This window comes from Pecten maximus, chromosome 3 (assembly GCF_902652985.1).
Source record: "Pecten maximus chromosome 3, xPecMax1.1, whole genome shotgun sequence".
Lineage (NCBI taxonomy): Eukaryota > Metazoa > Mollusca > Bivalvia > Pectinida > Pectinidae > Pecten > Pecten maximus.
In genome coordinates this window covers 7,296,133-7,311,476 of record NC_047017.1, presented here as the reverse complement: position 1 = coordinate 7,311,476, position 15,344 = coordinate 7,296,133, and the positions used below count along the sequence as shown (strand labels likewise).

The 15,344-nt window shown below is 33.7% G+C and overlaps 2 protein-coding genes across 2 annotated transcripts; both read left to right on the top strand.

Annotated features, from left to right (window-relative positions):
* The first annotated feature begins 626 nt into the window (after positions 1–626).
* LOC117324668 (calmodulin-alpha-like) lies at positions 627–5,005 on the top strand. The gene is made up of 5 exons (XM_033880605.1): positions 627–774; positions 1,790–1,820; positions 2,451–2,594; positions 3,520–3,762; positions 4,572–5,005. Exons 1-5 carry the CDS (start codon positions 772–774, stop codon positions 4,595–4,597), a joined length of 447 nt encoding a protein of 148 aa, XP_033736496.1. The 5' UTR covers positions 627–771; the 3' UTR covers positions 4,598–5,005.
* A 4,775-nt stretch (positions 5,006–9,780) lies between these two features.
* Positions 9,781–14,740, top strand: LOC117324663 (calmodulin-A-like). The gene is made up of 5 exons (XM_033880598.1): positions 9,781–9,917; positions 12,883–12,913; positions 13,158–13,301; positions 13,971–14,213; positions 14,437–14,740. Exons 1-5 carry the CDS (start codon positions 9,915–9,917, stop codon positions 14,463–14,465), a joined length of 450 nt encoding a protein of 149 aa, XP_033736489.1. The 5' UTR covers positions 9,781–9,914; the 3' UTR covers positions 14,466–14,740.
* The last annotated feature ends 604 nt before the right edge of the window (positions 14,741–15,344 follow it).

Sequence of the window (15,344 nt, the reverse complement as noted above, 5' to 3'; positions counted from 1 at the left end):
CAAAATACAAATACACAAAAAAACTAAAATCAAACAAAAAACCAAAAGACAAAAAAAAAAACAAATAAAAAAAAAAAAACAGAAAAAACAAAACAAAAACAAAAACAAAACAAAACGATACGGTGAATGGACGTAATGGACACAGAATGCTCCCAAAAATATATCAATATTGAATACATAGTCTAGATATATGGAGGAAAATGTTTAAGTAAATATCAGCTGTTCAGATTCAGAATTTCATATAAGTAAAAACGTCATATGACAATTCCATTGTATCGTATACTTTTAATTTGCGATACCAAAACTCATGAGACCAAGGTGTATGAAACAAATGTTTAAACTGAAAATGTACAAATAATTTAGATAATTAGATAACGAAATCAGAATCAACGGGCTATATATCTTAACGAACGAAGAAAGTAATGGTAAACTAACTGTCCCATATAAAGTTTCAGTTATTGTCTATAGACTTGCCCTTTAAAATAAACGTTTGCGGAACTGTATAATTTGAGAGTCTAACGTTTATCTCGTCAAATAGAGCCTGAAATTGTCTTGGCGATTTGCCACAATGAGACATTCTGGTACACATGCTTTCACCACATTCCCTTTTAAATATGATTGATACGTGTGTGTATTGGGAGGATAGGAAAGTGCATTCCCAGGACGTTAAAGCTAAAAGTTGTATCTCCCATCATCTCAGTGACGTAACACCGGATCAACGTGAGATAGTAATCGCCTTCCCTCGATTATACTATTAATTATATCCACGATATGGTATGTATAACATCCTATTATTACATCATCTGAACACTTTTCTAACTGTTTACACCTGAGATCCATATATTAAGCTATAATACACATCACGGCAGGTTCGATACATTTAGGCCTTTCAGAGTACCTTTGGCATTAATATGCTAATACATTTATGAGTTTTGTTTATTTTTTTTGTGATATTCATTAGCTGTACTCACGATATACCTAATGGTTCCGTTGTCATCACCCTAACTCTCATTAAACCTATATTTGTATGGTGGGTGTTGTCGATTTAACCTATAATTGTATGGCGGGTGTCCTCGATTTAACCTATATTTGTATGGTGGGTGTCCTCGATTTAACCTATATTTGTATGGTGGGTGTCCTCGATTTAACCTATATTTGTATGGTGGGTGTCCTCGATTTAACCTATATTTGTTTTGGCGGGTGTCCTCGATTTAACCTATATTTGTATGGTGGGTGTTCTCGATTTAACCTATATTTGTATGGTGAGTGTCCTCGATTTAACCTATATTTGTATGGCGGGTGTTGTCGTTGAAGCAGGGGACTCTTATTCTTCAGAAACACCTGGTCTTATTCTTCTTGCACCTTATCAGGAGTCTCCATACAAATCTATATAATTGTTAATATTTTGCTCTCTTTTAATCAATTTTGAGTTTGAAGTACGATTTCGTTATTATGTCGGTATTTATTTGCTGTTTTTCTCGCGCTATGTAAAGCAAAATGACTTTAAAGAATACTTAAATGAAATATCATCACAAAATATTTCATTCACCTCTGATATTTGATGTTATCATCACTTTGGTATCGACGCATGTTTGACGATGACACGCTCAGACCGCAGGGAAATAGATGAGATGAATCGATCATGATATCAACACAATTTTAATATGTGTAATGCTTAAAATGGTGCAAATAAGTCAATATTGTAAAATACAAAAGCAATTCGTGTTCAGGATTAATAGGCGGTTGAAGAATCTACTCACTGTAATATGCGTCCTCGTTTACTCCTCAGGCAGATCAGCTGACAGAGGAACATATCGCCGGTAAGTAATGAGATATATCCCGAAGGTTAGCTGGGTATAACTCATCAGATTCAATTTGAGTTACTCATACCAAAATATATACGTATATCAATCGACAATGTATATAAAGGATATGTAAAGGCTTCGTGTAGAGTATGTCAGATTGACATTGTCAGTAATTTTCTTATCTGAAGACCAAACATTTATATAATTATCTTGAGATCTAAATAAACGACTAAGCGAAGTCTTTATTACATGTTTCGATAAACCTTAGCCCTACTACGAAATCAGCTCCTTATGAAATAAAAAAAAAGATAGCCAAGAAAATCGCAGTACAGGTTGTATCGAAAGGTATGTCAACCGTTTCTCGATAGATTTTGAACATAGTTTAACATTATGCTATATTTCATGGATACCAGTATTTAACAGACCCCCCCCCCCCCCCCCCCCCCCCCCAGATAACAGAGCCCCCAAAGATAACAGACCACCCCCCCCCCCCCCCCCCCCCCCACAAAAAAAAAAAGAAAAAAGAAAAGACAACATGTTGCATGATGTACCTAGGTTTCGTTATTGTTTAAAAACACGAATATATCATTTGTGTTGTAAACGCTTACTTCCTAATGCTTGCACCATTCATCTCTTCTATTGTAGAATTCAAAGAGGCGTTCAGTCTGTTCGACAAAGATGGCGATGGTACCATAACAACCAAAGAGTTGGGGACAGTGATGAGGTCACTAGGTCAGAACCCGACGGAGGCTGAGTTACAGGACATGATCAACGAGGTAGACGCTGATGGTAAAGCATGTTTACAAAAGCGATATATAGGTGTTACAACCCAACTTTCGTTATGATTGGAATCAAGTCAAATTAACGCTGAATATAGCGATATGGTCCTAATAACTGACAACACATTTGTATGCTAGATTCACCGAAGTACATTCTAGACTAAACATCCCCGCTCTTTAGATAGTCAAATAAAAAAAATCGAATTTAGTTTTCAGTACCATTTTTCAAAATTATGAATCATTCCTAAAACATTTCCTTGAAATTGACATGGACTTTTAATCTAGAAATGAAATCAGTACTCACATTATCGTTCTTCACAATATTATCATTTGCATAATAAACCTGTGTTCATTCGACACGGTTTTCAATGAATCACAAACACTAGAAATAATTTGATGGTACTGATGTGAGGGAGGTTAATGCAAGCTATTATATAATATACATACTTATGCAGCAATATTTCAAATAATTAAACTCATGAGTGACTAGTTGAAGTGCACAAGATCATTTCAAACAAAATATTTCCAAGGTTTCGTTTTAGATACATGTAATGGTCATTGACACATGGAGTACCTTATATTGTGAATTATTTTTTGGACCTTAATTAAGTTTTGAACCCTTATTAATTTTGGATTTTAATAAAGTTTTGGACCTTTGGAGAGTGCCGTCGATGGCTAAGAAGACGCTTACTAGTCTAGATCACGTGGTCTAAATCTCCTAGTTATTTTTAGAGATATATTTCCAAATCCATTTTCTTCTTAATTTGCCCTGGTTTATTGACTATTATTTGGAAGTACGTTTCGGTTGTTTGTATTATTGTTTACGGTATTTGTCGTATGTAATGATACGGGTTGATACTCCTAGAGCCTGCTTCCATTATGTATCATTTTAAATAATACTACAGACATTTAAAGATTTACAGGATAAATTGCAGGAAACGGTATAATTGATTTTCCGGAATTCCTTTCAATGATGGCACGAAAGATAAAGGACTCCGATAGCGAGGAGGAATTGAGAGAAGCATTCAAAGTATTCGATAAAGATGGAAATGGCTTGATCAGTGCAGCTGAATTACGACATGTAATGACAAATTTAGGAGAAAAACTGACAGACGAGGAAATTGATGAAATGATCCGAGAAGCTGACATCGATGGTGATGGACAAGTCAATTATGAGGGTGAGGGTTTCTTTATGCACAATAAAAAAACAATGTAAAAAAAAATCGTGTATCTGTTTATTGTTTATTGTTTTTCTTGAGTGAAATATGTATCATGCATACGTTACGTAAAGATAATTCCTGATAATTCATCAATCCAAAGATCACTTTTACCAGAGATGATTCAAGTTTAAGCGGTTTTAGGAAATATTTGAAGTTTGAAGTTATTTTGAAACAGACCTAATTTTGAAATTTCATATTACTTTTTGGCCATTTGATTCTATTTTCAAAATAACAAAGAAAGAACCGCTAACAAAATTTGACAGTTAATATTTGTTTACAAAAAAAAGTTCAACAGCATATTGTGTTTATATTCATGCGACATTCTTTGTTAATATTACCCCGTGTTTAGTTGTTCATGTATAGTTGTTCATCTTTCTGTCTCGACTGTTGTCCATTCTAAAATCTGATGTATTCATAGTCATATATTTACCATTGTATGGCACTGCCACTATATAACCCTACCAATTCAGTTGCGAGTTCACCAGCTTATGAACTGCCAACTGAAATTTGAATTTGAAAATTTCAAAAAAAAAAAAATCGCACGACAAATAAAAAATCGCAGATGGTAAATATAAGCATTGAACGGCTTTCAGTTGGCATTTAGCGCGCTTCATGTTGAATTTGCCTCTGTCTAGTTGGCATTCATATTGACTATGAATGCCAACTGAAAGCCGTTCAATGCTTAATTGTACGTTTTTATCTGTTTACTATCTACGTGACGTATATATGTTATCTTGATGTATAATCATAAATGATTTTTTTTCCAGAATTCGCGAAAATGATGAAGACGTAACAACCTCGCCTACCGCTTGTACACTGCCATCTCACCGTATGACCATTGTTACTTTCTCTGCCGTCATCTCATACTTGTGAATCCAATTTCTTTCACATTCCCATCAGCTAGGGGGTTCAGGCAAAAAAATACTTCAGGGTCTTTGTATCTCGAATTGACAACAACATTCGAATCATACAATGCATATTTGATATATAGATATATTATTTGACGAAATGTTAATCGATGTTTGTTTTTGTATTAAACATTTTGTTTTAGTTTGACTGGTTTTATCTGATAAATTATGTTAATTGTCGCCCTTTTCTAATCTTTATAAATACGTAACCTGGTTGGCATCCTAATTTCTTATAGATAATATACAACATAGATGACTTTATTTAGCAAGAATTAATAGAAATGAAAGAAGGACAAAATTAACACCTACTATTATATACATTCTGTTTAATTATCATCCCCCACAGGTTGTCCGAATGTGTAAATATTTATCAGAAACGCAATTATCGTAAATATCTTTTATTACGTTTAATTGAATGAGATATATTATTCCTAATCTGATATAGCTTATATGTTATCAATGATCCGTATATTATATATATACCTTATATATATTATATTTTATAGATCTATACACGGACAAAGTTTCTTCACATGAAATTCACATAAGATTCACAAAAGATTCACCTGAAATGACCAGAAAAAAAATTACGCGAATTTCACGTGGATTTCGAAAAAAATCACGTGAATTTCACGTGAAGAAATTTTCCCTGTGTATTCATAGTACAAAGGAGTGGTGTAGAATTGTAAGCTGTAGGTACGTCTGGCTAGATGATTAGTTGCCATGGATCGTGAATTCGAGGACCAGTTAAAGGACGAGTCGTAAAATTGTCTTCGTTCGGTACTTGTGTTCTATATTGTATGTTAAGTACAATCCTAGATATATTACCCTGTCTTGTGTATATCCTTTGTTATTGCTGGGTGACAAACTAAGCAGGTGGGCGTAAATCTGTCCAAGTTTGTCGTTACACTTCAAAACGTCGTTTAAATTATCATTTTTATTTAATTTTTTTAAAAATGTTTCTCCTATATTAACACCGACAAATAAATAAAATATGTACATGTAAATAAGTGATTGCTTAATTTTCAATTTTCCGCTATTTCATTCCTAATTTTCACACACTTTGGTCCTGGCATTACTGAGGAAATCTAAATTGAAGGAACAGCTTTATGTGCTGTATTTTGGTGTTTTTTGCTTGTGTAACCTCTGGTATAATGCTACCAGCAACTATGTATACATAATTATTCATACCCCACCTTGTATAGCCTAAATCTGTTTATAGGCGAACAACACAGATTATGTTTATGTTAACTTCATAATACAATAATACCAAAATGAATGTATCACCTTAACGATGTAAATATTATTATAATATCAACTATTATTTCTACATGTATTAATCTTAATGATGCACATTTAACAAAATTTGCTTTTAAATGAAACTATATTGGAAATTCATTCATATTTTTACTACATTGTATTAAATTTCAAAATTACATTGACATTTGACATTCAGTACCTGTGTATATTTCAAACTATGTCACTATTCACGTGACAAGCAGCTTAAAAGGAAGTGAATGCACGCATAGTTCACAAAGAATTGATCGTGAGAGCCGTTTAAACATTTAAAAAAAATGTAAACGTTTCATAATAATTTAGATGATTTTATTGAGTAGAACCGTAAACGACTAAATTCTCTTCGAAATGTACAAGTTGCCCTCGTAGAAGGCTTGGTGTAAGATTGGACAGTGTTATCGGGAAGCGCTGGCTGATGTAGTAGTTACGGGGGTGACGTTTTATCATTTATTTTATCCCGATTGAGTAATAAGACCTAATCGATTTAATGATAAACTGGTATGATTTATTGAACTAGCGATATCATTAAATATATGAAAAACAGAAAAAAATACTGAGTATGCAATGTTAGAGGCCCGATTTAAATTGGAAAAGAGAAAGACAATAGTACAATACTATAGACGAAGGGGATATGAAAAATGAGAAAAAAAACTACAAAAACTAAGGAAACGTGAGCCGGAACAGATAAATAACAAAAAGAAAAAAGAAAAAAGAAAGAAAGAAAGAAAAAAGACAACTGCAGGTAAAATAGAGATAGCAATGTCAAAGGAAAAGTCGCACAAGTACAGGTGACGTACTATAGAGGAATGAAAAAATCAGATTGTAAGGTTTGGTATTAATCCCAGTACAGATTTTAAACTCAAACGAAAGTGATCATAATGAGCATAGCAATAAAGGAGATATTTGGATAATCAAAACAATTTGAAGCAACTTGCTAAAACTATTTAAATGTTAAAAATATGCCGCAGTTTACTCTGTTCCAAAATTACAGGTAACATAAGTAATAAATAATATACTGTATCCCCAACAATAAGTATCGCTTAATTATTTAAAACGTGCACATAATGCTTCATATCCTTCGTTAAACACAATCATGTGGTAAATTCTAATGACTATTTTTGTCAAAGTTTTACAAAGGGTCCCTGGCATTTGTGCTGCCTGTGTGAAGTTAAATCAACATTCAATATACGATATATGACAATATTCGAACGTTGAATGTTGTGCCATCTCTCTATCTCTTTGTCAGATGAAGAAGATAAAAACGCTAAGTAAAATTTGATTTGTTTGTTCGACACAAGAAAGCGAAATGATACTCCATGTACTTGAAAAAATGGAAGGAGAAAGAGACTTAAGTAACTCTCTAGTCAGTGGCCAGAAATGTGTGTTTTTTTTCGGAGTCAAAACGAGTTGGCACAAATGGCCACACATCCAGCCACCACACAATACCCCATTGTATTACGTGGAGTCCGGCGATAGGTGTATTGATTGTGTCAGTGAAAAATTGTGTATTGAGTATAATATGTCACTATTTACCAAACAACAATGGGGCGATTTGATATTTGTATGGTTAGGTAAATGTTTGCCTCTGTGATTTATTCTCAATTAAGCTGTGTATTGAAGTGCAAGTGTTATGACCTAGTTAGCGATATGGTGTATAAATATGAGATTAATAGTTATGTTAATTGTATTTATTACGTTTTCGCCTAAGTATGTTACGTCACTGAAAAGTTAATGACTGTAATACAGACGTAAATCTCTATTAGGTATATTTTTATTGTAGACATAGATTAATTTATTTTTGCATTTTTACGTGACTTATGACTTAAAATCCACTACTGTAGATTTCAGAAGATATCCCAATTTCCTTAACATGAATATTATGGAGAAATGCATATACAATATCAAAGTCATATGATACAAAGTATGTCAGATTTCATTAGCTCATTGACGCGTATAGCTATGGTGCGATATCAAAATAACGTGTGTATTTTTTAATGTGCATCTGACTGCTTATTTACGATAAGTGAATAATTGATAGTTAATCTGATATTATGTGTAAATGCATTGTATATAAGCTCGAGCCCTCTCTTATCATTATATATTAACACTATTCATGACGTCAGTCTTCAAAAACGTTAGTAAAATGAGCGGTTCTTAATTAAAAACAATATTTCAAATATTATAATGATCAGGTCATTTTAGTGCAATATATGATACATGCTTGTACGATAAGAGATTCAGGATTGCGGTATGTATTTATTATATAATGTTTGCATCTCTGAGGAATACGCTTTCTCATTGGTATGCTAGGAGCAAAGATATATGTTATTATCCTGTACATACAACTACTTATCATGTACGTACAACTTATTATCTTTTAGATCTACAATTTATCATCTCGCACGAACACCTGAATATCTGGAACATTCAACTTATTATCTTGTACATACAACCTAATATCTTCTACATACGACTTATTATCTTGTACATACAACTTAATATCTTGTACATACAACTTATTATCTTGTACATACAACTTAATATCTTCTACATACGACTTATTATCTTGTACATACAACTTAATATCTTCTACATACAACTTATTATCTTGTACATACAACTTAATATCTTGTACATACGACTTATTATCTTGTACATACAACTTAATATCTTCTACATACAACTTATCATCTTATACGTAAAACCTGTATTTTTTACGTACAACTTATTATCTTGAACATACACCTTATTAGCAGGGACATGCAACTTATTATTTTGTCCATGCAACTTTTTTATATTGGACATAAAACTTCATAGTATACAGAAAAACTTACTATCTCTAACGCACAACTTATCATCTTGTACATTCGACTTTCGTTTTGGTCACATAAACCAACATCTGGAAAAGCAGGGACATCAGCTATTAACTTTAAGGACATAAAACATATGTTCAATTAGAATGGGGTAAACAGTTACATGATAAATCTTTTTCCCGAATCCTGTTGTAAAACAAATCTACCTACAGGTACATGTAGTGCAGTTATTATCGCTAATAAACTTGTATATGTGTCTCTGCGTCATATACCTGTAGCTATCTATTGATGTCTCATCCCATTTACCGTGTGAGAGGCAGTGTTAACCACAGGTAGACAACACACCTATACTTCGTACATACACCGGTGTGTCACATGTGTAGGCGGGCATGACAGCGTTATTTACCTGTAGCCAGAGACCTACTAAATATTCGGGACTTTCTTTTGAGGTCGTTGCCAAGGGAATTTGTCGCATTGCGTCGTCCATAAAGGAAGTTGATTTACAAGTTTTACAATGAGGTATAATAACCCCCCACACGTATATATCTAACGATCAGCTAGTCATACACCCTAAACCGCACACTAGGTATATATATACTGTACATAATTATATGCAAAGTCCCTTCCTAAACAAGGTTTCGTTGTTAAGCTCATTAGTTGCGTAATAAACTATTGTTGGACCTTGTTCAGATTTATAAATCAAGCACTTGTATTATATCTATTACCCATATCGTTTTGTACTAGTAAGTAAGAGGGTATTTAACTAAGAAATCGAGTTAGTGTGGAGTACGTATTATCGATTATAAGTAAGAGTTTTGCCTTCTATTGTCAATAGGTGTATCAAATTACAAGGTAAATATATATACATATACAGGTAGAGACACATCCGATATTGAATGCTTTATTATTCGCTGAACCCGTCTGCACTGAACCTTAGCCCATAACCCATACCCGGCCTTACAACAATTGACGTTTCATTCTTCTGTGCCGGTTTAGTCGCGTTTTCGCTCTGGTAACACAATCTTAAGAGTGTTTGAAAGAGAAAGCTTTCATTTCGCGCGGGACAGTTGACAAGGACAGTTTACCGAGAGCCATGGTGAGTAACAAACATTTGTTTTACATTTTTCTCTTGACATTTTTATAATTGGGTAAATGAAATTTCATTATCAATTTTTTAAGCAATAAGCGTTTAGTTTGTTTTGATGTGTTGCTGAATTTGTAGCTTGGAAGTTGATTTGTTAAAATATATATAAATATTTGGTATATCAGAACTTATTCTAATTGCGATATCTGCTTCAAGTTTCCGTAAAGGCAGGTCGTTGTTACAGACATGTGGTAGTTATAGACAGGTCGATGTAACAGACATATGGTAGTTATAGACAGGTCGATGTTACAGACATGTGGTTATATACAGGTCAATGTTACAGATATGTGGTTATATACAGGTCAATGTTACAGACATGTGGTTGTTATATACAGGTCAATGTTACAGACACGTGGTTATATACAGGTCAATGTTACAGACATGTGGTAGTCATATACAGGTATATGTTACAGACATGTGGTTATATACAGGTCAATGTTACAGACATGTGGTTATATACAGGTCAATGTTACAGACATGTGGTAGTTATAGACAGGTCGATGTTACAGACATGTGGTTGTTACATACAGGTCAATGTTACAGACATGTGGTTGTTATAGACAGGTCGATGTTACAGACATGTGGTTGTTATATAAAGGTCGATGTTACAGACATGTGGTTGTTATAGACAGGTCGATGTTACAGACATGTGGTTGTTATATAAAGGTCGATGTTACAGACATGTGGTTGTTATAGACAGGTCGATGTTACAGACATGTGGTTGTTATATAAAGGTCGATGTTACAGACATGTGGTTGTTATATAAAGGTCGATGTTACAGACTTATGGTAGTTACATACAGGTCAATGTTACAGATATGTGGTTGTTATATACAGGTCGATGTTACAGACACGTGGTTGTTATATAAAGGTCAATGTAACAGACACGTGGTTGTTATATACAGGTCGATGTAACAGACATGTGATTGTTATATACAGGTCGATGTAACAGACATGTGGTTGTTATATACCGGTCGATGTTACATACATGTGGTAGTTATATACAGGTCGATGTTACAGACATGTGGTTGTTATATAAAGGTCGATGTTACAGACATGTGGTTGTTATATAAAGGTCAATGTAACAGACATGTGGTAGTTATAGACAGGTCGATGTTACAGACATTTGGTTTTTATAGACAGGTCGATGTTACAGACATGTTGTCTTTATAGACAGGTCGATGTTACAGACATGTGGTAGTTATATAAAGGTCGTTGTTACAGACATGTGGTTGTTATATACAGGTCGTTGTTACAGACATGTGGTTGTTATATACAGGTCGTTGTTACAGACATGTGGTTGTTATATACAGGTCGATGTTACAGACACGTGGTAGTTATATACAGGTCGTTGTTACAGACATGTGGTTGTTATATACAGGTCGATGTTACAGACATGTGGTTGTTATAGACAGGTCGATGTTACAGACATGTGGTTGTTATATAAATGTCGATGTTACAGACATGTGGTTGTTATATAAAGGTCGATGTTACAGACATGTGGTTGTTATAGACAGGTTTATTTAACAGACATGTGGTTGTTATAGACAGGTTGATGTTACAGACATGTGGTAGTTATATACAGGTATATGTTACAGACTTGTTGTTGTTATATAAAAGTCGATGTTACAGACATGTGGTTATATACAGGTCAATGTTACAGACACGTGGTAGTTATATACAGGTCGTTGTTATAGACACGTAGTAGTAATGAACATGTAGTTTTTATAAACAGTGATAGGAAGTCATAATCAGGTGTTTGTTTTAGATAGGTGACAGTTATAAACGTTGTTGCTTGCTTTATACCGATGATAGTTGATAGGTGATAGATATAGACAGGTTGAATGGTGATTGGTTGTAAACGTTGTTTACATATATAACTGTACACGTTGAGTTACATATGTAATTGTTTACATATGCTACATATGTAATTGTTTACGTTGAGTTACATGTGTAATTGTATACGACGAGTTATACATGTTATTGTATACCATATGCTACATATGTAATTGTATACGTTGAGTTACATATGTAATTGTATACATATGTTACATATGTAATTGTATACGTTGAGTTACATATGTAATTGTATACATATGTTACATATGTAATTGTATACGTTGAGTTACATATGTAATTGTATACATATGCTACATATGTAATTGTATACATATGCTACATATGTAATTGTATACGTTGAGTTACATATGTAATTGTATACATATGCTACATATGTAATTGAATACGTTGAGTTACATATGTAATTGTATACATATGCTACATATGTAATTGTATACGTTGAGTTACATATGTAATTGTATACATATGTTACATATGTAATTGTATACGTTGAGTTACATATGTAATTGTATACATATGCTACATATGTAATTGTATACATATGCTACATATGTAATTGTATACGTTGAGTTACATATGTAATTGTATACATATGCTACATATGTAATTGTATACGTTGAGTTACATATGTAATTGTTTACATATGCTACATATGTAATTGTATACGTTGAGTTACATATGTAATTGTATACATATGTTACATATGTAATTGTATACGTTGAGTTACATATGTAATTGTATACATATGCTACATATGTAATTGTATACATATGCTACATATGTAATTGTATACGTTGAGTTACATATGTAATTGTATACATATGCTACATATGTAATTGAATACGTTGAGTTACATATGTAATTGTATACATATGCTACATATGTAATTGTATACGTTGAGTTACATATGTAATTGTATACATATGCTACATATGTAATTATATACGTTGAGTTACATATGTATTGTATACCATATGTTTCATATGTAACTTAATACATTTAGTTTTATATATAATTAAATATATCTGATATTATTTATAATTTCTTGTATTTAACAGGCAGAACAACTCTCAGAAGAACAAATCGCTGGTAAGTATTTGAAATATAAAAACTGAATGAACAATACAGGTATGTTGATATGAGATTCACCTTGATAACGCCTATGTTAAAAAGCACAGGCGCGACTACGTCTGACTACTTTTCACCAGGTATCAGCTTAACCTTTGTATGTTCTCTCATGCATCAAATGAAATACCTCCAATAGTAATACAGACATTCATTCACTCGAAATTCTCATTCATCCATTTTAAATTACTTATTCATTTCTCACTAGAATTCAAAGAGGCGTTCAGCCTATTCGACAAAGATGGCGACGGTACCGTGACAACCAAAGAGTTGGGGACAGTGATGAGGTCACTAGGTCAGAACCCGACGGAGGCTGAGTTACAGGACATGATCAACGAGGTGGACGCGGATGGTATGTTTGCCGAAACAATACATATACCTCGATTTATTCCCTCTGCCAATTTTCGTCTATGCGATACCCACCGTACACGGTCATTATGCACAAATACATTCAAATAATTTAAATGACAGAGGTTTTCCGAACATAATAATCCATGCCCCATAGCAAGTTAAAAGTCTCAGGTTTACCTGAGCAAGGTAGCTATATAACTATAAATAATTCTTTATCGTAAATCCTTTAGAGTGATCCGTTTTCAATGAAAACATGCCAAGTCGTTCTTTATGTGGTAGCCACTGTTCACTTGAATATAGTTGTGGTATCCAAATATAGCACAGGTGCTAATTGTTTGGCAGTCGTAAAAGTGTATGGCACCCCGATAAACCGTTATAAGTGTATCTCTCCTTTCTCGGCATGTATTCCTTCCTGATGTTCCGCTTACAGGACTCTACTTCGATAGATATGTTTGTTCAACATGTAATCTGATCTAATTTACAAAAAAAGGACCGGTTATGGTCACATCATAATAGATGAAACGACAGAAAGTAGTGAGGTCAGATGAACAAAATTGTATTCAATATACAATGTTCACAACATATCAAATTTTGGTTCTTTCCTATGTCCCTCGTTCATCCTGAGCCCCAACAGAAAAACAATGGATGTTAATTTGGCATTTGCTTTCAGGAAATGGCACAATAGACTTCCCAGAATTCCTCACAATGATGGCACGGAAAATGAAGGACACCGACAGTGAAGAAGAAATCCGTGAGGCATTCCGTGTATTTGATAAAGATGGCAATGGCTTTATCAGTGCAGCTGAATTACGACACGTAATGACAAATTTAGGAGAAAAACTAACAGACGAGGAAGTTGATGAAATGATCCGGGAAGCTGACATTGATGGTGATGGACAAGTCAACTACGAAGGTGAGATACTTGAAAAATAGATCAATTGACATCCACTATCATAAAGATTTTGCTTATCACAGATGAACAATTATAAAATTTAATATAACAAAATTCCATTATAAAGTACACGGCATCTCATGTAAGTGATTTCAAAACATTTAACTTAGCTCAAAAACCTTGGAAACATAAACGCCGTGTCTCTGCAGTTGTTTTAGTACATTTATCGGTTTTCTTTTTGCAGAGTTCGTCCAGATGATGACTTCCAAGTAGACTGTGTCGCGCCTACCCTTTATCATCGTTTCATTGTCTATATTGTCGCCGTCATCTTCTGAAGGAACACCAACCTACTTCCATCAAATCATGAAATAAATTGTCAAAGGAAACATTCAGCAAACCATTCATTGGTGGACATTTAATTTCAATGTGAGTCTTCCTCGTGAGAACACCCACACGGACAATGACGTTGACTAGTTTTTTTTATATGACGTTTATTACTGTATTCAACAATAGCAATTATTTATATTAAATTATGTTAATTTTTCAGACTTGTCTGTCGGTTTTCTTTATTAATCAAATCAGTTAAATATGCATGTTCAATTATAAATTAAGGGGCCGCGGTGGCCGAGTGGTTAAGGTGTCCCGACACTTTAACACTAGCCCTCCACCTCTGGGTTGCGAGTTCGAAACCTACGTGGGGCAGTTGCCAGGTACTGACCGTAGGTCGGTGGTTTTTCTCCGGGTACTCCGGCTTTCCTCCACCTCCAAACCTGGCACGTCCTTAAATGACCCTGGCTGTTAGTAGGACGTTAAACAAAAACAAACAATTAATTATAAACTCTGCCATCAGGTATATTTTGGTATAAGATGTTAACAGTTGGGCATACTTTTTACTTTTATGATGTCGTTTAACCAGATTTCTGAACCGTGTTTAAAGAGGGAAGGCCCGTGGTTCGAGCTTCTGTTGATTTGCACACACCAATATCAATGTAATAATAACTATGTTTAAGGTTCAATGAATCGTCAACAATGTAGGGAGAATAATAAATTGCCTATTTTTTGTTGGAAGCAGAACTATTTTTGAAACAGAATACATATTATATACCAAATGTGTGTGACAGTAAATCATACATTTTCTATATGAATTTAGTG

Coding starts and splice junctions, on each gene's coding strand:
- LOC117324663 (XM_033880598.1), top strand. Junction 13,302..13,970: donor CAACGAGGTGGACGCGGATG/GTATGTTTGCCG, acceptor ATTTGCTTTCAG/GAAATGGCACAATAGACTTC. Junction 14,214..14,436: donor TGGACAAGTCAACTACGAAG/GTGAGATACTTG, acceptor TTCTTTTTGCAG/AGTTCGTCCAGATGATGACT.
- LOC117324668 (XM_033880605.1), top strand. Junction 1,821..2,450: donor GACAGAGGAACATATCGCCG/GTAAGTAATGAG, acceptor CTTCTATTGTAG/AATTCAAAGAGGCGTTCAGT. Junction 3,763..4,571: donor TGGACAAGTCAATTATGAGG/GTGAGGGTTTCT, acceptor TTTTTTTTCCAG/AATTCGCGAAAATGATGAAG.